The following is a 24,876-nucleotide window of genomic DNA, read 5'->3' on the forward strand; positions in this document are numbered from 1 at the left end:
CACCAAGTAGAAAAAGAGTTGAGTTAGAACCTACATAAGAGTCCATGCCCTGAATCACTAAACCAGGAAAACAAGACAGTAGATGGCAAACTGTATCTATTAACTGAATCTGTTACTTTAAAAGACCTATAAACCACGGCAATAAATATGGGTTGTTATTTATTTAATTATACTGACTTATTTAGACCAAGAAAAACTGTGGTTTATTCGTGCGTTAGCAAAACAGTAATTAATCTGGCAGTCACTGAGAGTTGATTTGTGGTCTCAGAGACACCTGAAAGTGCCTAGGGGCAGTAAATGGGGAAGGGACCGAGGATTGTGCAGACAGGCCAGGAGAACAACGGCCCCATAGTTGAGAGACCCTGCTTTCCACTCGGAAGAGGACAACAATCTGGGACGGACCGACCTCTGGCACCCCGAGGACTTTGCACGAGACTAAGTCGCGCTTTGGCCGCAGGTACGTTCCAAGCTCTTCCCGGGAGATTGGAACTCCAGTTTCCCACAGATTCTTTCCCTTACACCTCCTTGAAGTATCTTGAATTCCTGCAGTTTTGTCCTAGTCTCTTCTGTCACACCCGCGGCCCTCGCCCACACCCCTGCTTGTCTGTTGAGAAGCCATGGCGGGTCTTAGCCATAGGGTCTGAGAGCGAGTCTTGGAGAATTCCAGAAAAAAGAAAAGGAAGTGACCCAAGCCCCTTCCTGGCACCTACAAAGGACTATCCAGGACCGACTGCGTGGGGCTGTTAAGAGGGGAAACCCTGGAACTCAAGCCAAAGAGGGAAACGGAACTATTGCTTGCTGTGGGCTTGGTGGAGGCTAAGCCCTGGACGTCATTATCAGTCTCCGCTCAGTAGAGAAGTCTACCAGCACCGAACACTAACTTGTCACCTGGTTTCACTGGGCAAGACCAGATTTGTTAAAAGAATCTGGACCTAGGCCAGGCGTGGTGGAGCACGCCTTTAATCCCAGCACTCGGGAGGCAGAGGCAGGCGGATTGATGTGAGTTCGAGGCCAGCCTGGTCTACAAAGCCAGTCCAGGACAGCCAAGGATACACATAGAAACCATGTTTCGGGAAAAAAAAATTAAAAAATAATCTGGACCTAGGCGATTGGGGGAAGAGGGCAAATAAGATGGCTAGAAGTGATGGGGATGCGGAGCAGGGGAGGAGCTTTGTTGGAACATGCCTCCAACACTCAGGAGGCAGAGACAGGTGATCTCTGAGTTCAAGCCCAGGCTGATATGCAGAGTAAGTTCCAGGACAGCCAAGGTCACGAAAAACCAGTCAACAATAATAACAAAAGACATCTAGAAATGAATGTGGTAGAGAGATAGCAAGAAACATTAAGTGAGCCGGGTGTGGTGGTACATGACTTTAATCACAGCACTTGGGAGACAGAAGCCAGTGGAACTCTGTGAGTTCCGAGGCCAGCCTGGTCTACAAAGTGAGTCCAGGACAGCCGAGGCTACATAGGAAAACCCTGTCTTGAAAAACCGAAAAGAAAAAATAAAAGAAAGAAAGAAACAGAAATAGCGAGTAGAATATTAACGTTAAATTTTAGTTTGCCTTGTGATGGGAACACCTACCCACTCCTCCACTGCCTGCCCTCCCCCCACGCACAATACACGTATGCACACACACAATGCACAACGCACAATGCATGCGCGCACGCGCACACACGAGAGGGGGGGCTATATCCTCAACCACAGTCACAGGTATATGTACATATGTCCTATGAGTTCTATAAAGAAAAAAATCGGAGAAGATGACAGCTCAAATTAAATTGCTTTAGTTCAGGAATCTAGTTGTAAGACAGAACTAGGTTTGTTTTTTTTTGTTTTGTTTTGTTTTGTTTTAATTATTTAAAATATTAGGGACTAAAAAGAAAAAAGTTAGGGAGAGATTTTTTTTTTTTTTTTAGGAAGAGATTTTTAAATACTTCAGTTTATCCTCTATTTTAAATAACAATATCAGCTAGCAATTTTATTTTAACTTTGTTCACCAAAGAATTTAACTTACTTAGTTTATCATAGGGGTCTATTATAATTATTTTGTAATTTAAACAAGTTTTTTACTAAGGAATTTTAAATATAATTTTACTCATATGCAATATGGGATTGGTAATATTTTACTACACTGAAAATACATAACCAAAACTTAGATTTCAAAATCCTTAAAAGCTGCTAATATCAAGTAATTTTGAAAAAAGAAGAAGAAGAAGAAAATGGAATTTCTTGGTGGAGTAACATCAGGAAACATCCCGTTTGACAACAATATGACCACCAAAAAAGTATTTTGAGTAACTGCTTCAGGAATTTCATTGCTATTTACTTTGGACTAGTTTATATCCAATACATTGGCTTGTTGTCTTTTCCCAAATCTAGAATATCACCACCTTTTTTACATAAGAAAAGTCTAGTGACAAGTATTTCATACTTTGATATTGTCTTATCTTGATTCTGTTAAAGCAGCTTCCCACTCCCATACTTAAATGCTGCCCCATTCAGCTTCTTGTCCTGTGTGGATGAGTTCACATGTGTGGTTGTATAGGGTTAAAACTTTGGAATAAGCAAAGTATTTGGAATAAAAAAATAAAACTTTGCCTTTATTTCAGCTGTTAGCTGTTACTAAAAGTCGTATCTCCCAAAAATGGGAGATATCATCAAAATCATAGAAATACAGAAATATTTTTGTGGGTACATTATTTTTTATACATCATTTATTTACTAAACATGCTGCCAAACAAAATCTAAAACATGCAGGCTAAGAGAATGTTTGTGGCATAACACTTGAACAAGCATATTAAAAGACAATGTTTTCATTTAAAAGCCGTGCCTCAGATTGAGTAATGCATCAGATTTTAAGTCCCGCCATGCAGATAGGCAAAGAGATGCATGTTAGGCAGTATTAGATTTTATTAAATATTGGAGGCAAATAACTTCTATACATGCGTATATAAGCACACAAATCTTAGATACGTTTAGAGAAAATTGCCAGGGGTGGGGATGGTAGAGTAGAGAAAACAATGCATTTAACTGCTGTGAATCCTGAAGATAACAGAAGCTCTGCAATGGGTCCTCCAATGGTGCAGTCCTTTAGCACGTGGCATTTATAGAACAAAAGCTCTCCAAATAAACGGAGCTCAGAGCCCGGTTGCTTTAATGTTTGTGATGCTTTTGGGTCTTTCTTAGTGTTGTCTACTTTTCAATGTTTCAGGCATGGATCAAAGCAGTGAAGGAGGTGTGAAGAAGATTAACAATGTAAATATTGACAAACTTATAGATGACTTCTCACAGATAGAAAAGGTAGGTGAAGACAAAGAACAGCACAAGACTGTAGAGAAACAAAAAAGGGCTTGTCAAAGGGAGAAACTAGGAAACATGGGAAGAAAGAAAAATTCATTTAAAAAAAAGGGCTTGTCAAAGGGAGAAACTAGGAAACATGGGAAGAAAGAAAAATTCATTAAAAAAAAGGGCTTGTCAAAGAGAGAAACTAGGAAACATGGGAAGAAAGAAAAATTCATTTAAAAAAAAAAAAAAGGGCTTGTCAAAGGGAGAAACTAGGAAACATGGGAAGAAAGAAAAATTCATTAAAAAAAAAAAAAAAAAAAAAAAAAAAAAGACGGGGAGAAATAAGGGAGCCCGGGCTGGAGAGATTGCTCAGGGGTTAGGAGCACTGCCTGCTCCTGCAGAATACCAGGCCTCTATTCCCAGCACCCACTTGGCAGCTCACAGCTGTCTGTGGCTCCAGATCCAAGGTGCAGCACGCTCCTCTGGCCTCTAAGGGTGCAGTTCAATGCAGTCAGAAGTCACAAAATTTTTTTAAAAGTTTTCATTTTAAAAATAAAGTGAGTAGTGTCTACATTTGATTCCATGAGGGGTTGTTACCTTCCTGAGAGACCCAAATCTTCAGATATGATTTTCATTGTTTGAATATTTCTATATGTTGTATTTCTAAGTATTACTGAAATTGGTGGTTTTACTCTTTAAATATGACTTTTAACTATGTTAGCTAAATAATAAAAGTGTGGCCAGGCGTGGTAGCGCTCATCATTAACCCCAGCACTCTGCAGGCAGAGCCTGGTAGGCAAGGACAGCCTGGTCTGCAAAGTAAGTTCCAGGACAGTCGGGGCTACACAGAGAAACCCTGTCTCAAGGGAAAAGCAGTGTGAAGGCTGAGAATTCCTGGGAATGCTGATTTATTGTCCCAAAATTTCAAAGAATAACATGCTAGGTAGTAGAAAACACCAATAGACTTACTTTTTTTTCACTGTATGTTATTATACTAAAATGTATCATTATTGTTGCTGAATAAACATACATTTTAATATAAAAAAGAGCCAGGTTTGAATAATGAAAATGCATTTTGCTAAACCCTTTCCTATATTTTTAAAACTTTAACATTGTATTTATTCTTTGGTAATTTCATGCTTGTATACAATGTTCCTTGATCGCATCCAACCCACGTCGCACAGACACGTATGTGGTGCAACCCCCTCCCCACCAGTACTTCCCTTCTTACCTCTTCATCATCACCCTCTCCTCCTTTTCTTCTTCTTCCTTAGTAGCTCACTAAGTACAGCCAGTGTTCCCTGCACCAAGAAAGTACCCCTTTCACCAGCAGTCAGTTGCCAGGAGCTCCTCAACTAGAGACAGTCGCATGGGCCCTTTCCCACTCTTACTGGAATGTCGGCTGCCTTGATCATGCACTGACCACGGCTGCTGCGAGTCCATTCATACAACAGCTGTGTCCTTCCCAGGTGACAGCATTTCACAACACTCTTCCTCATCCTCTGGCTCCGACTTTCTTTCTACCTACTCTCCCACAATTTCCTTTCTCACTTTAATGTATATAAAAATATTCCTAGGGCAAGGAAGCAAATTAGTGAAGTATTTTTGCCAAAGTTAAGGAAGAAATGCCAGAATGCCCACAAACTCTAAAATAGTATTAAAGAAAAGTGAAGTAGTTTTGTGTGTCAGTCTTCTACATAATGAGTAATTATAACATAGAACTTAGATGTGTTTAGTTTTTCCTACCTAGTCTCTTTTCCTTCTCTTTGCCTAAAACTTGGCAAATAAATCTCTAGTCCAGAGATTAGCATAGCAACAGGGAAAAGAAGAAAGTACCCCTGTGAGAAAGGAGTCACTGCCTTATGCTTGGATGGTAAGTTAAAATACATTATCATATTCTCGAGTATCTTATATTTTTTAAATGGTCCAGTTTTTAGTTTGATATGGTATTCTGGTATTTAGAATCTTACCTCTTAGCATCATAAGTACAGATAAAATAACACAGTGTGAGTTGCTGAGGACAGAAGCAGGGAAGTGGCTAGAGGAAGATGAATGGATGTGTGCAAGGGTACAGGGGAGTTTATTGTGCTGTGTACAAGTACACCAAAGAACGTGTTCAAAATGCTTATTTATTGCCCATAGTAGAAAAACTATAAGCAATAAAATTTTCCCTAATAGCATTTTCAAAACTAAAACTCAGAATAGGTGTAAAAAGAGTGCAGTAGATTTCTGGCTGTGACATTGTCTCCCAGATCATAATGCTAAGCAGAGCAGCTAAGTGCAGAACAGAATCAATAGTGTAATCGTATCATTATAAAGTAGTCTGGAAACGAATACAAGAATTACTTTTGTTCTCTGTTGATTTAGGTTTTGAGAAAAAAAAAACTCACTGTAGTGTCCATGCTCGACACAAACTCCAGGCCTCAAGAGCGCCTTCTGCATCAGCCTCCAGAGGAGGTGACTTAGGCATCTACTATTGTGCTCAATAGATGCCTGTGATTTACATGGAACTAAATTTTGCATAATTGAAAGAAAGGTGATCAGGTCATATCTTTCTTACTTATAACAGAGTGATTTAATATTTTACCATGTGTCTCTCCATGAGAGGAGAGGGAGAGGGGTATGTTCTCCTGGAACTGAATCTCAGGGAGGCCTCATGAATGTGAACACAGAGCGTTATCTCTGGCCTGCATCCTCAGCCCTACCATGTTGCTTTTAAAATAGAAAATAAGTCGGAAAGTCAGACTTCTGTGATGAGGATAGCACTGCCGTAGCTGACATTATACCCTGCATGTGTAACCTACCTAAGTGCACATGAAACTTTCAGACTGTTGTCTCAGTAAACTCTTTTTACTTTAGCTCCAAAATACATAAAAACCCCAAATGAAGAAAGTTAAGTCTTCTACCAGGTGCTAACCATGTAAGAAATGACAAATTGAAGGCCCAGTACAGTATAGTTTATTTGAAATTCTATCCCAAGTTCAGTTATTACACTTTCAGATGTTAAATGGCTTGTTCTCATTTGTCTTTGTATTCTTTTTTTATTAATTTATGCATATTACATCTTGATTATTAGCCCTTCCCCTGTTTCCTCCCATTCTTCCCTCCCTCCCACTTCCCCCCTTCTCCCCTCCCCTATGTCTGTGATTGAGGGAGACCTCCTCCCCCTATATATGCTCTTAGAATATCGGGTCTCTTCTTGGTAACTAGCTATCCTTCCTCTGAGTGCCACCAGGTCTCCACATCCAGGGGACATGGTCAGAAAAGGGGCACCAGAGTTCGTGTGAGAGTCAGATCTCACTTTCCACTCAACAGTGGAGAATATCCTGTTCGTCGGCTAGGTCTTGGCAGGGGTTTGAAGCTTACTGCCTATATTCTCCTTGGCTGGTACCTTAGTTTGAGGAGGACCCCAGGATCCAGATCTGCCTGTCATAAAGTTCTTCTTGTAGGTTTCCAGGACCCTGTGGGTCCTACTATTTCCCCATTCTTCCATGCTACTCTCACCTAAAGTCTCAATAGGATGTCCTCTCCTCTGACCCACTTTCTTGGTAAGTAAAGTTTTTCATGGTACATATCCCTTGGACTAGTGTTTTGATATAAGTGAGTATATACCGTTTGTCTCTTTTTGCTTCTGGGTGAACTCACTCATTATGATAATTTCTAGATCAATCCATTTGTCCACAAATTTCGGGAATTCCTTGTTTTTAATAGCTGAGTAGTATTCCATAGTGTAAATGTACCACAGTTTCTTAGTCCATTCTTCTACTGAGGGACACTTAGGCTGTTTCCATGTTCTGGCTATTATGTACAAAGCAGCTATGAACATGGTTGAGCATATGTCCCTGTTGTGTGGTAGGGCATTTTCTGGGTATATTCCAAGGAGTGGGATAGCTGGGTCTTGAGGAAGCCCTATTCCCATTTTTCTGAGAAAGCGCCAGATAGCTTTCCAAAGTGGTGTACTAGTTTGCATTCCCACCAGCAATGAAGGAGTGTTCCTCTCTCTCCACATCCTCGCCAACATGTGGTGTCATTTGAGTTTTTGATCTTAGCCATTCTGATGGGTGTAAGATGGAATCTCGTTTTGATTTGCATTTCTCTGATGACTAACAAGGACGAGCATTTCTTTAAGTGTTTCTCGGCCAATTGATATTCCTCTGTTGAGAATTCTCTGTTAAGTTCCAAGCCCCATTTCGCAATTGGGTTGTTTGGTTTTGTGGTGTTTAATTTCTTGAGTTCTTTATATATTTTGGATATTAGACCTTTGTCAGACGTAGGGTTGGTGAAGATCTTTTCCCATTCTGTAGGCTGTCGCTTTGTTCTCTTGACAGTGTCTCCTGCCTGTCTTTGTATTCTTAACAAAAGAATTAAAATAGTGTCATTGGCTTTGTGATAGCATGTATCCAATTTTTTCTGCAGAAAATGATAGAAACCGCTGGAAAGAACAATCTTCTGGATATTCAGCTGGAAAAGACTAACAGCTTATTAAAGATAATGCAGACAAAGGAGGAAACAATAACAGAAGGTCAGTTATTGCCTAAAGAGATACTAATCTAAAGAGAGTGCTCACTATGGTGGGTGACATTTTTCTCTGCATGTGTAACCTATGTTAAATGCATGTAGAATTTTCCAGGCTGTTATCTCATGGTACTCTTTTTAGTTTAGCCATTAAAACATAAAATGAAGGAAGCTAAATCTTCTCCCAGACACTGCTCATATAAGAAATTGCAAATTGAAGCCTTAGTACAGGTCTATAACACCACATGGGGCAAAACTTGAGTCCCTACTACATAAATGTAAGATGGGTTACCAATTTTAAGAGTTAAAAAGGAAGCTATGAGCTGACAAAGTGGCTTAGTGGATAAAGGCACCTGCAGCCAAGTCTGATGACCTGAGTTTGATCCACAAGATCCACATAGTAGAAAAAGAGCATCAGCTACCAAAAACTGTCCTCTGACTTAACACATGTCACTCATGCACACATATACGTGCATGTGTATGTACATGCATAAACACACACACATACACACACAGAGGGGGAGGGGTAAAATGTAGGAACACTTTTTGTGATTGTTTTGTTTCTTTGAGACAGGGTTTCTCTGTGTAGCCTTGACTGTCCTGGACTCACTTTAAATGACATTATGCACATATATTTTCTATTTCAGTTTTTTATTTTTCATTTTTTGTTACTTTTCATTTTTGAAATTATAATATCATTTCCCCCTTTCCTTCCTCCAGGCCCTCCCTTATATCCTTCCTTGCTTTCTTTCAAATGCATGGCCTCTTTTCTCATTAATTGTTGTTACATGATTATATATGTAAGGCTCTAAGATCTTATCTTCTAATACCTTTCTCTAATAAGAAAGAACTGGGTTATTGTAGGGTTAGGATGAGACTTATGCTATAGGATGGAAATATCTTGTAGTGTCACAAGAAAGACAGTACTAACCAAGACAAATAGCCAGGTATGGTATTACGTTACAGAATTTCAGTACTCAGGAGACTGAAGGAGGATGATGAATTCAGTCCTACCAGGGGGAGGGAGGGAGGGAGGGAGAGAGACACAGAGAGAGAGAGAGGAGAGAGAGAGAGAGAGAGAGAGAGAGAGAGAGAGAGAGAGAGAGGAGAGAGAGAGAGAGAGAGAGAGAGAGAGAGAGAGAGAGAGCGCACACCTTTCTCATCTCAAAAGTATTTTTTAAAGGAAAGGAAAAAATGAACCCATAGTAATGGAGTTTGTCAAAACCAACTCAGAAACCAGCTGAAAGAGCTCTCAGTGACCAAACTGGAATGATTCTAGCAGCAGTATAGAACAGTGTTGAATTACACCAATAATGCAAACTAAATATCCTTAACCATTCTTTATAAGTCAATAATAAAGTAAGGAAAAGCAGACCTCCCATGTGGCAGAGCTCCAAATGGCTTATGAGATAATTAGTTTTCAGATGGGTGGAGCGTGGCTCCATGCACACTGGTTAAGTGTTGGGTGAGTAAAGTAATTTCCTTTTCTGTAGGGAAGCACACAGCACAAGGTGGACTATATAAAGTACCTGGTGTTGAACTGGACAAATTCTACCTCACATGATCAGTGACATAAGAACAATCTGTATTAACACCATGCACCTTTGATGTGGCATGAAATGATGAAAATGATGCTTTACTTTTGTAAACTTCCTCCCATTTCTACAACCCCGATCTAATCATGAAATAAACATCACACAAATTCCCACAGAAGAACATGGCGCAATACCTGACCAATATCTCACAAGATTGTCAAGGTCATCAAAACCAAAGAAAACCGTCAGAGCAGAGAAGCCTAAGAAGTACAAAGTGGTGGAGAGCCTCCTAGGATGAGCAAAGCAAGTGAACACAGAAAATGAATAAAGTGTGGATTTTAGTTAATAACATATCAATATTGATTCATTAGTTGTAACATATATGCTACACTAATGTAGAGTGTTAATAATAGGAGTTATAGGATGGGGCTATAGTGTGTGTGTGTGTGTGTGTGTGTACATATATATGTCTGTGCATAATCTTTGCAATTTTTCTGCATATCTAAAACTTTATTAAATGTCAAAAAGACAAAACCACTAAAAACTTATTAAAGTACTTGTATTTATTATGGAAAAGCTTTTTAAGTGTGTGATACTATGTGTCAAAATCATAAGTTATTTTAGTTTGAATTTGTTAAATTAGTAGACATTTTGGAACAGGTTTAAATGTACAGAGAAAAAAATGAATGAAAGTATAGAAAACTCCTGTATACACTCTGTTTCTCCTAGTTCTCCTGTCATAAACAACGTGCATTTGTTACAGCTCCTGGGGCAACACTGAATTGATAGATATCTATTTAGAATCCAATGTTTACTTAGTGCTCACTTCTTGTGTTAGCCGTTCGATGGGCTTTGATAAGTGTGCAATCGTCCACATCTATTATGTAGTATCAAAGCAGACACTAGTTTCACTGCCCTAAAGAATTCGCAGCTCTCTGCCTACCCTTCTCCTTCTGGAGGAATCAAACAACCCTTGATGTTCTACTGGGTGTCGCTCTTCATTGCAAATGATCAGACAGTTGGGTCACATAATGCACAACTTCTTCAGACTTTGGCCTTTCCTTTAAATTTTCTTCACGTTTCTGTGCTCAATATTGAATTTTGTGGAGGTACCACAGTTTATTCATCCGCCTATTAAAAGATTCATTCTCATTCAAATTTTAGCTGTTATGAGTATGCTACTATGGTTACCTCTTTACTGGTTTTTATACAGCCTCTTAACTAAATACCAAAGAAAGTAAATTTGGGTCATGTTCTAAGAATGATCAAGGTGGTAATAATATTACTGTTGAAGACTAAGTACTAGTAGAATCTTTTATACACTTAAATTAACCATCTTTCCATTACTGTACAAACGCCTGGGCTAAATCAACCTAAAAGAAGAAAATTTCATTTGAACTTTTGGTTTTGGAGTGTTCAGTCCATGACCATGTGACCCCATTGCTTTGGGCCTGGTGCACACATGATGACATGACACATGGAAGAAGAGAACTGGGTCCCACAATTCCTTTTGAAGGCATGCATCAGTGACCTAACTTCTCGCTAGATTGTTTCTCTTAAAGATTCTACCATGAGCTAAGAGCCACACCTTTAACCCATGAGCCTTTGGGAGATATTTCAGGCCCACGCTTTAAGCAATGCTTTAATTGCACTTAACTATTTCAAACTACTCTATGAAATATTTACTAATACAAAAATTGATAACACTAGATCCTAAATTTGCACTAAAGTCATTACTGATGTACTAAATTATTAAGGAATAGCTTAATCAAGAAAAATTTATTAGGGAAGCATAATAAATTCTGGAAGAAAAGATGACAGATTAAAGTTAGCAAAGACAATGAAAAGCTTTTATTTGAAATCATTGAGTGGTATTCTAGTTCATGACAAGTTCCTTATCTAGATAATTTCTAATGTGGAAAAATGTGGTAAGCCTGCCATCTTGTGTTCAAATTTTTAAAATACATTTTAATAACTCGAGTATACACAAAGTATCAAGGGGATTTTCACTTGCTAACTACTAAGGGAATGTCTGCTGCCTCATCTCACTAATTGCTAGATTCCTTCAAATAGTACATTACAGTAACAACAAGTAATCACAGAGCACATCTCTCTTATTATGTCATCGTACACAGTGACATGTGAAGCAAATTATCAGCTAATGCTTAATAGGCAACTGCAATTTAACTGGTATTCTGTTAACTTGGAAATAGCAACGCCAAGAAAAGAGAATGCAATGGAGCGCTTTCTGGGGTGAGTGGCAGGGGCAGAAGAGAGACCCTCATTGAGAAAATAGTCCGAGAAGATCAGTCTGTAGGCAAGCCTGCAGGACATTTTCTTAATTAGTGATTATTGGGGAAGGGACCCACCCATTGTGAGTGGTGCTGTCCGTGGGCTGGTGGCCCTGGGTTCTTTAAGGAAGCTATGGGGAGTAAGCCATGGGGAGTAAGCCAGTAAGCCGCACTTCTCCACTGTCTCTGCATCAGTGCCTGCCTCCAGGTTTCATCACAGGAATAGTGGCCCTAATTTAGACACCATATATTGTAATTCACATAGCGATGTCTGATTGTTTTGTTAAGAGCACATAATTTTCAGTTAAATATTATTTTCCTTCAATTTTTCCAATCAAGATTTTCAAATAAATGTATCTTTTATATTTTAGAATGTGCTACTTTTCAAAATGTGATAAAAGGGCTACAAGAAACTATTCATTATCAACACCATTTGAAAGGTAAGTCGGGGAAATCATTCTTAAAAGCTTGGCTTGGGGGCTGGAATGATAGCTGATTGAATAAATTGCTTCCATGAGTATACTCTGCAGAAATCTTGTTTAAAATAAAGAAGGGGGAAAGGGAGGGACAGAGGAGCAGAGGGAGAGAGGGAGGGGGAGGGAGGGAAAGGTAAAAGAAACCTAGTCCCATTGTTGTAGTACCAACTTATAAACCCAGCACTGGTAAGAGACAGAGGCAAGGGATGATTGATCCCTGGGGCTCATTCAGGGGCCAGCTAACCTGACCTACTTGGCAAACTCCAGGCCACTGAGAGGCAGGCCACCTATCTCAGAACACAAGGTGTATTTGTATTGCTGATAGGGATAGAATGTACCTGTTATCACAAAGTGGTGATTACTCAGAAAATTGAGACATAGAATTACCATTTGATTCAGAAGTTCTACTGCAAGATATGAACAAAAAGACTATAAACCAGAGGCATAAATTTTTGTACACTAATATTAATAGCAATATTAGTCACAAAGGCCAAAAGAGGGAAGTAACCTACTCTAGACTAGATATAAAACGTGCCCCCAAAGGTTCCTGTATTAGAAACTTCAGCCCATAGAAGAAAGAACATTGGGGATATTGTTTCATTTGGTTGAGAATATTTTTCTATTTTTGGCATGTTTTTTATTCAAGGGAAAATAAATCATGTGTGCATGTGTGTGCATGCGTGCGTGCATGTTTGTTTGTTTTAGTTTTTGTTTTGGTGACCCAGTGAGTTACAGCAGGGTTGCTTATAAGATCATGGGTGAGAAGTTATATACAGGAATGCAGGCTCCTTACCAGTGGTTACACCACTGAGGAAAAATGTCTCATCCACTACAGCAGCTGTTAATTGCCTTTAAATGTTCAGAAAGAATTGGGTCCTTAAGAGCCCACCTCTACTCTGGGACAGGATATTTATTAGCCCAACCTTGTGCAGGTCTTGTGCACAAGCTGCTGTGAATTCAAGAGTGCAACAGCCATGCTTTAATAGCATGCAGTCATTACACTACTTTGTTGTTCAAGATTCTTTGATGATTCTCTGTAACATATAAAAATTCCAAGTCGTCCATACGGATTATATCTTCCTGGATAGTGTAGTTTGGACTGGTATAGCTCCTCCTCCTCAGTTATACTCCACCAAGTTTCCTATTCTGAAATTGTAGCTTTTTTCTTTACTGTTTAAGTACTTTTATTATATTTATTTACTTCTTTATGTGGGAGGTGGAAGTAGGAGGAGCGCTGGCAGAAGTCGGTTCTCACCTTCCACCCTGTGGGTCCCAGGATTGAACTCAAGTCACTAGACTTGGAGGTAGGAGCCTCTACCCATTGAGCCATTCTGCTAGCCCATATTTTTACTTACGTATTTTTCATGGGTTTCTTGACATGGAGTCTCATTGTATAACCTAAGCTTGCCTGAAAACTATTATTTAGCCCAGACTGACCCAAATTTGCAGCAGTCCTTCTGCCTTAGTCTCCCAAAAGCTAGCGTTACAATGGCAAGCCATCCCATCACCTCTGAAGTGTTTCTCTCAAGCCTATCCTCTGCTGCTCAGTCTCTGTTTTTGCATACCCTTCCCTAATGTAGAAGCCTTACCTCATAAATCTCAGCTCAGGAGGGCTGCTTCTTCCCAAAAACCTTTCCGAATGTCAGGATGGCCAAGGGCTTTCCCCCCACATGCTCTCACAGTATTGCAAACACAGTGCCACTATGGAAGTTTTACCTAATACAGCTGTTGCATCTGACACACCACTAGACTATAAGTTGTGTAAAAAAGAAGCAGCTTCTTTGTTCCTAGTCCCAGGGTCTAGAAATACTGAGTGCATACTTAGCTCATGCAAGAACAAAAACTTAACTATTACAGATATTGCCAAATTGATTTTAAGTGCTGTTTAGTCATATATTCCTTGACTATTTGTACACAGGTGACAATGAAGACCTAAAAAGAGATGTTGATTTTATGAAAGAGAAGTTAAAATCTGATGAGCAGGTGAGTTTATATGCCACTATATGCAACTAAACTCTTGAAAAGCATTTGTTCATTCAAATAAAAAACAAGCTGTTTTAATTAGTAAACATCACCAAAACTGTGTAAGTATAGTATATGTGTGTACAAAATGTAAAGAAATTTAATAATTGAACAGTAACATTTGCAAATCCTAGTCTTTTTACAAAACATAATGTACTAATATCACTTCCACACTGTTTCTACTAAGAAGAGATGCAATTATTTTGCTACATGGTTTTCAATTGTGCTAATAGATTTACTTCAAAGCATATTCTGATGGTTATTAGTTTTAGGTCTTTTACCGTAAAAGAAATGAGTCAGCGTTCTTTATGATTTGGGTAATCATTGCACCATCCAAATAATTTAGGGCACAACTTAGTTCTTCCCAGGGGCCATTGACACTCTGCTATATTTTCTTCTCTCCCTCAAGAACAGTGTAATGATAGCAATTGCAGAACATATAACTCAGTGCCTCAAAGGTACAAAAGACAAAATAAATGCCAATCCTTTGCGGAGGTTTCTTGTGCCACCTTTTTCTCATTGCCAAGAGCCAACATATCACGTTCAAAGACCTCCAGAACACAAGCTGGATCTCTACATACCCAGCTTGAAGGATCTTCCTATAGCTTGACAAATTCCTATGTGAGGATCTCTTGAGGAAATACTGGCTTATTCTAGTGCCCAACCAGGACTTCTGTCTGAGTAATCCTTACCAGTAAGAAAAAGCATTCTGCCTGTGATTTTGGAGGATTTTGCCTTTTATTTGGGTGTCTCTAAGACAGTTTTCCCCACCCTTTTCTCTGCCTTTCTTTCCCCTCCTTCCTTAATTCTTCCTGTTCTTTTACAAATTTTTACTGCAGAGCTCCACATTAGAAGATAAGTCAGTTTGCAGTGCAGGCACAGAAACTTCAAGCCTGACCATGCTCCTTCACATATATACAGCAATTTCTTACACAGCTGTTGTCCAAGGAGTACTTCTTACATGGCCTCAGTGCAGTGGGAATTTGCTAATCTTGCTAATCCCCAAACTCATGGAGAACCACTTAGGAGAAAAAATAGAATATGCTTAATGGAAATACTTGCTAGATGATTCTGTACATTGCACACAGAAAATAAGAATATATCCAGAAGCTACCCCATAATTTAAATTTTCAGAAACTAAATAAGAAGGCAGCCAGATATCATTTCCTAGGGATTGGCGTCACTAAGGAAAAGAAGGAATTCCTCCTTAGGACTGACACAGGCTAAAATAATAAGAAAGAAGATCTCCCAGTGTGTTATAGCCCAGCTCAGCCCACACACTACTGACCTACTCAGCCCTTGTGCCCAGAAGCTGGAGTGAAATTCTGAATGTTATCAAGCTAATGCATGCCTTCAGTGGCATCTGCAGGTGATGCAGCCAAATGGAAAGGTGCATAGAATTTTCTCATGTGTTTTCTTAAACAATGACTTACTCACCTCGTGTAGTTTATAGAGAACATTCTGTTGACTTTTCTAGCTGCCTGTCTAGAAACCTAGATACACACAAACAGATAAAATGGCCAGTGTTAGGTTCTCCCTGAACTGACTCTGCCCAGCTTCAAATATAGAAGTGTTATAGGTTTGGCCAATCCTGCATCGTGCCTGGCAGGGTAAACAGCACAAATGGCAGTCCCAGCTGTGTTTCTTTAAGCTATTTGTCCTGGTTGTTTTTCTGTTGCTGTGATGAAGGCACTAACAAAAGGAACTTAATGAAAAAGGCTTTAGTCTGACACACAGATCAAAACTACACTACACCATGGTGGGGAAGTCAAGGGCAGGAGCTTCCAGCAGCTGGTTGTATCACACCACAGCCAAGAAGCAGAGAAGGATGAAAGTGCTTTCTTGGTTTCTCTACTTTATATAGACAAGGATCCCCACGCAGGGAGTAGGTACACACATACACACACACACACACACACACACACACACACAGAGAGAGAGAGAGAGAGAGAGAGAGAGAGAGAGAGAGAGAGAGAGAGAGAAATAGTCTTCCCGTACCAATTAATAAGATCAATAGAATCCCCAGCAGGCATGCCCAGAGGCCTATATCCCAGGTAATTCTAGGTTCTGTGAAGCTGACAATTAATACTAACCATCACCCGTCACACTAAGTAATTGTATTTAATTATAGACACACAAACTAGTATATCCTGACTCCTCTGAGTTTTTTTGTTTTGCTTTACCTCCTGAAAACACTGAGTATAAAGTAATAGCTATAAACCTCTTGTCCAAAAACATGCTCACGAACACTTGCACACATATACACACATGGTTTTGCACAAAGTCTAAGCTGTAATTTCAAGTTATACTGCAGAGCCTTAGTAATAAACATCAGCATGGTACTAGCACAAAAACAAACATGTGGCTCCATGGACTAGAATAGAACACCCAAATATAGATTCAGATACACACCCACACAACTACAGCCACCTGATATTTACAAAGATGCCAAAAATGGATACTAGATAAAAGACAACTTCTTCAACAAGTGGTTGGAAACTGGATATCCACGCACAGAAGAGTGAAAGTAGGTGCCTTTCTCAACCTGCATAAGAGTCAGCTTCAAATGGACCAAAGGGTTAGTGTGAGGCACTAAAACTGTCCGAGGAGAACACGGGGAAACTGCAGCGAGAGTTTTGGTTTCTTTAAAAACTCAGTCATGTTATGTGAATGTGTTTTCATTTTAATCCCAGGTGTGGGATAAGAGGCTGTTTCACAGCAGGTAATAGGGTTTGTCTCATGCACTAACAGGGACATGATTTTTGCCAGATGCAGATAGTGAGCCCTGAAAGGTCTGTGGCGGCAGCTGCTCCCCCTGCTGCTGCTGGTTCATCCTGCTGCTGCATTTGCAGTTTTGTTTACTGTTGCTAGATTGTTAAAATTGCTGGTTTGCTGGTTTGCTGGTTTGCTGGGCATCTGGATATTCTGATGACAAAGACTGGACCTGCCCCAAGGAACTCTGTGTCCCTAATCATCAGGAAGTAGCCTAAAAAGGTCTATTCCCCCTTTTCCCTCTAACCTTCTTTCTCTCTACCTGGTATTTGGGGGTTTGAAGAGATTAGGGTGGAATAAGGGTTGGAAGGGAGGTAGAGGTATAAGAACCTAATAAAATAGATTTTAAAAAAATAAACCAAAAGAAAACATTTGAAGATAGAGATGTAGGTAAGGACTTCTGCAATGGCTACTCTAGTCGCTCAGGAAATAATGCCAACAGTAGATAAATGGGACCTCATGGAGTTAAAAATCTGTACAGTAAGGAAAACAGTTAAGAAAACCTATAAAGTGGAAGAAAAACTTCCCAAACATCTGTACAGGGCCAGTGAGGTGGCTCAGAAGGTAAAAGCACTTACCTGCTGAGCAAGCCAGAAAACGTAAGTTCAATCCCCAGAACCCATGTAAAATCATGGAGGAATCACCTCCATGTACTTGTCTTTTGATGTCTGCAACTATGTGCCATGTGAGCTCTCCCTCTCTCCCTCTCTTCCCCTCCCCCCTGCTCTCTCTGCCTCATACTTTGGGATAAGAATGTAAGCTCTCACCTACTGCTCCATGGCCATGCCCACCTGCCTGCTTCCACTCTCCCCGCCAATGACGATACAAGGGCACCCACATATGTAAAAGATCTCCTAAAAAAGCTTAAACCACACATCGATCCCCACACAATAATAGTGGGAGACTTCAACACCCCACTCTCACTGAAGGATAAGTCATTGAAACAGAAACTAAGCCGAGAAATAACATCATTAACCAATGCCATGGGTCAAATGGATCTAACAGATATCTATAGAACCTTTCACCCAAACAAGAAAGACGATCAAGGACTCTTAACTCTCAAACCTCAGATAGACTCTTTGCTCATCAGTTGCCTTGGTTATGGTGTCTTTTCACAGCAATAGAAAAGGTAACTAAGGACATGGGCAAAGAGGAAACCACTATATATTGCAAGGGGAAGTCAGTATGGGGGTTTCTCAAGAAACTAAAACTACATGTACTATATGACTCTGCTTCACCACGACTATTTAGCAGAAGGGTTCTAGGTCAGCATTTCACAGAATTACATGTACATCAGTATTTATTGTGGCACTGTTCATAATAGCTCAGTTATAAAAACAATCCTAGATACCAATAGTAAAGTAATAGACAACAAAAATGTATCTAAGCCAGGCAGTGATGGTGTACACCTTTAATCCCAGTACTTGGGAGGCAGAGGCAGGTGAATCTCTGAGTTTGAGACCAGCATGGTCTATAGAGAAAGTTCCAAGACTGTCAGGGATACAGAAAGAAAACTGCCTTAAAAAAAAAAACAAACAAACAAACAAAAAGAAGGAGGAAAAGGAACAAGAAGAGGAGGAAATGGGATTCTTTTTCAGCCATAAAGTAAAATAACAGATTGTAGGAAAAAATATACAACTGTAGGTAATCATATTAAACAAATTCAACCATTCTTATAAAGACAAATATTGTATTTTCTTTCATTTGTGGTTCCTAGATTGTATATAAGTACATAAAATCATGCACATATATTTGACATGGAGGTAGAAGCAAAAATGTTTAGGGGAACAAAGGAAAGATGAATAAGGTGAGGCTAAGGGACAGAGGGGAGTATACACTGTGTGTGAGAGAGAGAGAAGGGGAATATACACTGTGTGTGTGAGAGACAGAGAGAGAGAGATGAAAGTAGAAGGAGTATAGTGCAGAGGAAAGAGGAGTCTAAAGGAAGTGGGGAAAAGGAACAGGGAAGTATTAATTACTTTTCTTGTTTTCACAGCTAAATACCTAACAAGAAACAGTTTAAGGGAGGGAAGTTTTCTTTGGGCTTACAGTTTAAAGGCACACATCTGATCAGAGCAGAGAAGGCACAGCCTCAGAAGCAGGAGGCAGTCAGCCACATTGCAGCCATCCATGGTCAGGAAGCAGATTTTGAGCAGAGAGTGAGGCAGGCTATCAAATCTCAGAGCTTATCCCCAAAGTTTCCACAACCTCTGAAAGCAGCATCACCATCTGGTAACCAGGTATCCAGACACATGAGCCTGTGAGGGACAGTCCACATTAAAACCACAGGAAGATGGAAAACAAGATACAGTGCATTCTCTGATGGAAAAGGACCAATTGAAGGAGGGGGCAGGAAATAGGCACACATATAAGCAAGGTATGAGTGTGTGTGTGTGTGTGTGTGTGTGTGTGTGTGTGTGTGTGTGTGTGTGTGTGAATACCGAAGGGTTTATATATGTCTACTAAAAAGTTAATCGATGTAAAAAGCTTCAGGTATGGTTGTATGCCAACATTAATATAAACTGGGAAAATCACCTTTTTAATTATCAAATACTATAACTATTACATTTAAAGTGGGTATATTTTAATTTCTAGAAATATAAAAATGAAATTGCTGAACTTATAAATGAACTGAAAATCAAAGAAGAGGAACATAAATTCAAAATGAGCAAACTTTATCAGGAGATGCATAAAACAGGTAATTTTAAATTTTTTACTTATTGAATTCTGGCACAGCATGAAACAATTTAAAGATGCATATTATTTTTCCAATAACAGTATTCTTGAATGAAAATTGCCTTGGTGCATTTTAATTTCTGTGTATCTGTGCAATATAGCATAATAGTTCTAAGTTTTATTCATGTTTGTGCTCAATTTTGCATTATGTAAAATGGCATCTTTATATAATTAATATAATAGGTTTAAATAAGCTTTTAATTATATCCTTAGTATATGGAATATAACTTCATTGATTTTTTTTCTTCAGTAAAACAGGTCTTGTTGTATATATGTGGTGGGTTGGGTTATTTTTGAAATCAGGGTTAATGATCCTATCTTTATGAGCATCATATATAAAAATTAACTTGAAGTCAGGCCTGTACACCTGTGACCCCAGCACTTGAGGCTGAGGTAGGAGCACGTAACTAATTGCAAGCTCCACATTATATACCAATCCACAAGAAGATGGACAAAATGTTGAACAAACACTACTCCAAGATAGCCAGGAAGAAAATGAGCATGTGAGAAGATGTTCAACCTGACTATAACTAGACATAATTTTGCATCTTTTAAAACAGCTTTTAAAAACTTTCCTGTAATCTGAGAGGTTCACTTCCATGGCCACCATATAACATTTTAATGTGATACAGAGTACCACTCTTGGGTATTTACCAAAGAGAAATAAAAGCATACAACCACACAAAGACCTGATTGTAAATGTTATAGCAGCTTTACTCATAATAGCCCAGAGTTCTGACCATACAATTGTGTTAACTAGTACTAGTTTTTTAAAAATTCACAGTACATCCATCCACAGCAATAAACAAGAGCGGGCAACCAGCACAGACCTCAAGACAGATGTTCAGAAAAGAAGACAATGGACATGTAAGGCGATGACTGCCTATTTCCTGCTGCTGGGTTTCAGGGTCTGGACAAGCTGCTGAGGTGCCTATTAAACATACTAAAGCAGACCTGGCCTCCAGATTCTCCCAGCATCCCTCAGCCCAGCGTAGCCCACCCTCTACCCTGAACTTTCCAGCCCATGGACTGAGCTTCCTCTACCCAGAAGCTCTTCTCTGTATAATCCAGCCCCCACCCCCTCTCTGCATTTCTTTCCCACTGTGTGCATACACTCTGTGAGAAGGTGATAGCCATAACTACAATTGTATTTAGGGTGACTGACATGGCAGCAGTGGACTAGGGGGTATTGATGTACCAGTGACAGAGAGACTAGATATTAGTCCAAATTGGGGGGAAAATGAGGTCTGAAACTAAGTCATGGATTAGTTGTGAAACTAAGTCATGGATTAGTTGTGGGTAAAACTCCCTTACTTGTGGGTTTTATGAGCTGATTAGTTCTTATTAAAATCAAAGATTTTTTTTTTTGAGGCTTCCATCCTTGATGACATGTGTCATTAGCAAGAATAAGAAAGCTCAGAGAGTAGGAAATTTGATGAAGCACAGAGATGTGGTGTTGATCATGAAAGAGGCCTGATCACTTGGAAGGTACAGCAAAGACTTGCAGATCTGCAGTCAAGTGTAAGAGTTCAGACTTTCTAAACCAGCAAGCCAAACTTTGTGACCCTTCCCAACAATAGCGTGTCTTATTTTGTAAGCTATTTGTAGTTAAGAGCACAAATAATTTACTCAAACCATCTGAAACACCTTTGTGTTTAAAACACTGTGCAATGCCTTGTCCAAAATACATTTTAAAACACTACCCTACACACATAATTTCTAAAATCTGACTTAGTAATATAGTTCACTTTCTTAAAAATCATTTACTTTAAAATTGTAAGCACAATTTAGTTTCAGAGGCTTGGTCCATCATCATCATGACAGGAGCATGGCGACAGGCGGGTGCTTCAGCAGGACGCCTCCTAATCCTTTCACATAGTGCCACTCCCTGGTGACTAAGCATTCAAATATACAAGCCTGTGGGGGCAACTTATTCAACCACCACACGCACATGAGTGTGCTTTGCACAGTCTAGGGCGCCAGTGCATACAAATGATAAGCTATGAAGCCAGGCTTCCCGTTAAAACCACAATCTAACACAGTTGGGCAGTGGGCTCATCATGTGCCTCTTATTCCTTTCTCCTAAGATGGAGCCAGCATTTCTCTCAGTACCTTTCATTTGATGTACCAGCTATACCTAGCAAATGGCTTTGTATATGTGGCTCTCCTTTAAAGATAACGTCCTGAGAAAGATCCCTTCCATCTGGGGCTCATCTGCCAAACTTGGTTAACAATTCTGTCAACTTTTTGATCTGAAATGTCTCCCAAAGGCTAATGTGTTTGAATGCTTGGTCTCCACTTGGTGCTGTTTTGGAGATGTGGAAGCTTTTGGAGGTAAAGCCTACCTGGAGGAAGTGTCTTTGGGGTGATAAGCCTTGAGTTTTAGAGCCCAGCACCAGTCCATAGTGTCTGTCTGCTTCTGGTCCCCTGAGATTGGGCACCCACTGCAGGCTCCCACCACCACAGAGCCACCCATGGCCGTGTCTTCTCCACATGGTGGCTTGAATCCACTCATACCATGAGAAAATAAAACTTTCTTCCCCTAAGTTGCTTCTTGTTGGGCATTTTGTTACAGTGATAGAAAAAGCAACTAATACCGTTTCCTCCTGAGTTGTCAGCACTTTGCTATGATTCTCCTGTGTCGTCGCGGTCACCGTTGTCATTAGTGTCTGCCTCCTGGCCTAGGATGCAAGTTCAGTGAAAACGCAGAACACATGTGTCTTGCATAGAGTGTTTAGTATAATGCCTAGTAAACAGGTGATCAATAAACATGTTAAATAAGTAAATAAAAAAGAAAACATACAACTTTGAACTGTTAACATCTATTTCTATTTTACTTAGTTAAATTAAATGAAAAAAAGCACAAAGAACTGATGGCAAAGAAGGAGAAGGAAATATCTGAGCTAAATGAAAAACTAAGAACTCAAGAGAAGGAAAAGCAAAGTGAAATACTCCGACTACATCTAGAAGTAGGTATTTACAAGTTGGCTAAACAAGCACCTTCCTCAGTCTAAACCATGCTTTGTTTATTTCTTATTTCAGTGACATAAATTTCAGGACTAGATAGAGCCCTCTGAGAAAACTCCACACATTTTCATTCTTCAGCACAAGCTTAGTCTACAGGCTACTGGCGCTTGAGCTTTTCAGCACTTGAGCTGAAGGAGGTCCCAGCTTCCAGGAAGGATATTGCTTCCTCTGAGAATGAGGACAACCCAGGAGTTACCTGGTTTAACAGCCTAGTCTATGCAGGCAGTGGAAGGCCACCATCTTAGCATGGGGAGGGTACTGAAACTCTCTCTCTCCCCAGAAGAAATCACAGAAGCTTTTTGTTTTGTTCAGGATAAAAACAGACAAATTTCTCCATAATATATTTCTAAGAAAATATATATTCTAGAGGAAAAATTCCTTTAAAACATTTGTAAATATGTTTTAAATAGTGTTTCTCATGGCGTTTCTAGTTCTTTATTCTTTTTAATGAGCTGTTCTGCTATATGTGAAAATCTCAAGGATAGTGATGTATTGACAGCATACTGATCTTATGCAGTTTTTGTAAATTCTGCCAACCTTTTTTTTTTCATTATTATGCCATCTCTACTTCCACTTTACATTATGCAAAAAATTTACATATCTTAAAAAATTTTACATATCTTAATTAAAATAACTTAATATTTATTTTCCAGCAACTTTGCTATGCCTAGATTACTTGACCGGGGTCTGTATGTAACATTAGGGACAGAAGAGGGAATGTGTTGCTTCAGAGGGATTTTGCTGTTGCTATGGCTGCCACTGTGCTGCTGTACTGCTTTTGGTGGTGCCACGTCTGCCTCCTACCAATTATGTCCACAGAGGGCTGGATGGCCGACTGACACACCACAGCCAAATTTCAAGATGTACCACCAATGTATAATCTCCACTAGGAATTTGCAGTTTACTTGCTATATGGACCACGTCGTTAGTCTGTTTGTACAGTACTCGAGTGTCTTTATCTGTCTTCATTATGCTGATCCTGTTCTCAAACCAGAACACAATCTCATGGAGAGCTTATTCTAGGTTTCTGAAAAGCTACACTAAGGTAAATCTAAAGGGAAGAATTATAGTAAAATATCATGCAAAAAAAAAAAAAAAAAAACAGCTGGTAAGACTAGGCTGTAGGAATCTTTTGAGTTGACTCAATTTAATTCAAAGAAAAAAGCCTAAAGTGACTAAATCACATCCAAATTCCATATTTGGCTTTGAAATTTGAAAGACATGTGAGCTTTTCTCCTAAGACTGTGGGTCACACTGTATTTTCTTGATGAAAGTATACCAGTTGTAATGTGAGGACATAGAGCTCAGTGGTCAAGCACATGTCTCACACGGGATAGTGGAGAGAGTGGTGGTGTTTTGAGGGAAAGCCCTAGGGTCTGTGGAGCCAGCGCCCAGGTGTTTGACCCTTCTTTAAAGCCCCCAAAGTGATCTTAACCCCACATTTAACTGACTGCTGTTTGGATGTTCTTTGTTCTTTTTTCAAATTTTTTCATAAAGACTTTTCTGTCTGTTGTATGCAGACTGTCTTCAATTACAAAATATATAGCAAAGGATTTTACTGGTATACTTCTTCTAAAAAAGCATTGTTTCTAAGTATTAAACTGTAACATTCTTAATAACTTTGTATTTTTTGATTGGTTCAGTTTGACACCAAACTAGCAAGAGCTCAGACTAAATCAAAACCACATCTGGATGCTACTATGTTGCCACAAAGTATCTACAGAAGGGTACGTGCATTTTGTCCCATGACTGCAACTTCAGTAAATTATCTTAGTGTGTTCCTATAAAATTTACCTAATATTTATTTTAAATATATTAAATTATTTTTGTAGCCTTTTACCAGTTTTCTTTAAATCACACAAAAATGAAACTACAGGCCTTTCAAAGTAGTTTTAAACTACAAGTAAGTTTTGACTGTTGTTTTGTAATTCCTTGTATTTAACCCTACTTCTAAGTTTCTATGACAATTTTTTTTCTGCTTTATTTAGAAACTTCAACATCTTCAAGAGGAAAAGAACAAGGAGATTGCAAGTCTCCAAAACACCGTCCGAGACTTAGAGCAGCGCCTTGCAGCAGTCAAAGACTCCCGCCTCACACGGAAACGGTTTTGAGCAGGGCACTTAATGTATTAGCTACAACTTAATTTCTTTAAAGGCATTAAAAATTCACTTCTATTTTCAATGTGAGTGTGCTAAACAATAAAGACAAGACAC

General features: G+C 39.3%; 1 protein-coding gene across 1 annotated transcript; it reads left to right on the forward strand.

Annotated features, from left to right (window-relative positions):
* Nucleotides 1–386: 386 nt before the first annotated feature.
* Nucleotides 387–24,872, forward strand: Ccdc152 (coiled-coil domain containing 152). Its single transcript, XM_051172600.1, has 9 exons — nt 387–457; nt 3,216–3,304; nt 7,706–7,811; nt 12,002–12,070; nt 14,025–14,089; nt 19,496–19,598; nt 22,478–22,605; nt 24,307–24,390; nt 24,652–24,872. The coding sequence occupies exons 2-9, from the start codon at nt 3,218–3,220 to the stop codon at nt 24,772–24,774; spliced, it is 765 nt and encodes a 254-aa protein (XP_051028557.1). The 5' UTR covers nt 387–457; nt 3,216–3,217; the 3' UTR covers nt 24,775–24,872.
* The last annotated feature ends 4 nt before the right edge of the window (nt 24,873–24,876 follow it).

The sequence above is a fragment of the Acomys russatus genome, chromosome 30 (assembly GCF_903995435.1).
Source record: "Acomys russatus chromosome 30, mAcoRus1.1, whole genome shotgun sequence".
Classification (NCBI taxonomy): Eukaryota; Metazoa; Chordata; class Mammalia; order Rodentia; family Muridae; genus Acomys; species Acomys russatus.

Bases quoted from the DNA above. Each gene is read 5' to 3' on its own strand.
- Ccdc152 (XM_051172600.1), top strand. From the start codon at position 3,218: ATGGATCAAAGCAGTGAAGGAGGTGTGAAGAAGATTAACAATGTAAAT. The intron at 7,812-12,001 runs GTCAGTTATTGC...TTTATATTTTAG, and splicing joins GGAGGAAACAATAACAGAAG to AATGTGCTACTTTTCAAAAT. The intron at 14,090-19,495 runs GTGAGTTTATAT...TTTAATTTCTAG, and splicing joins AGTTAAAATCTGATGAGCAG to AAATATAAAAATGAAATTGC.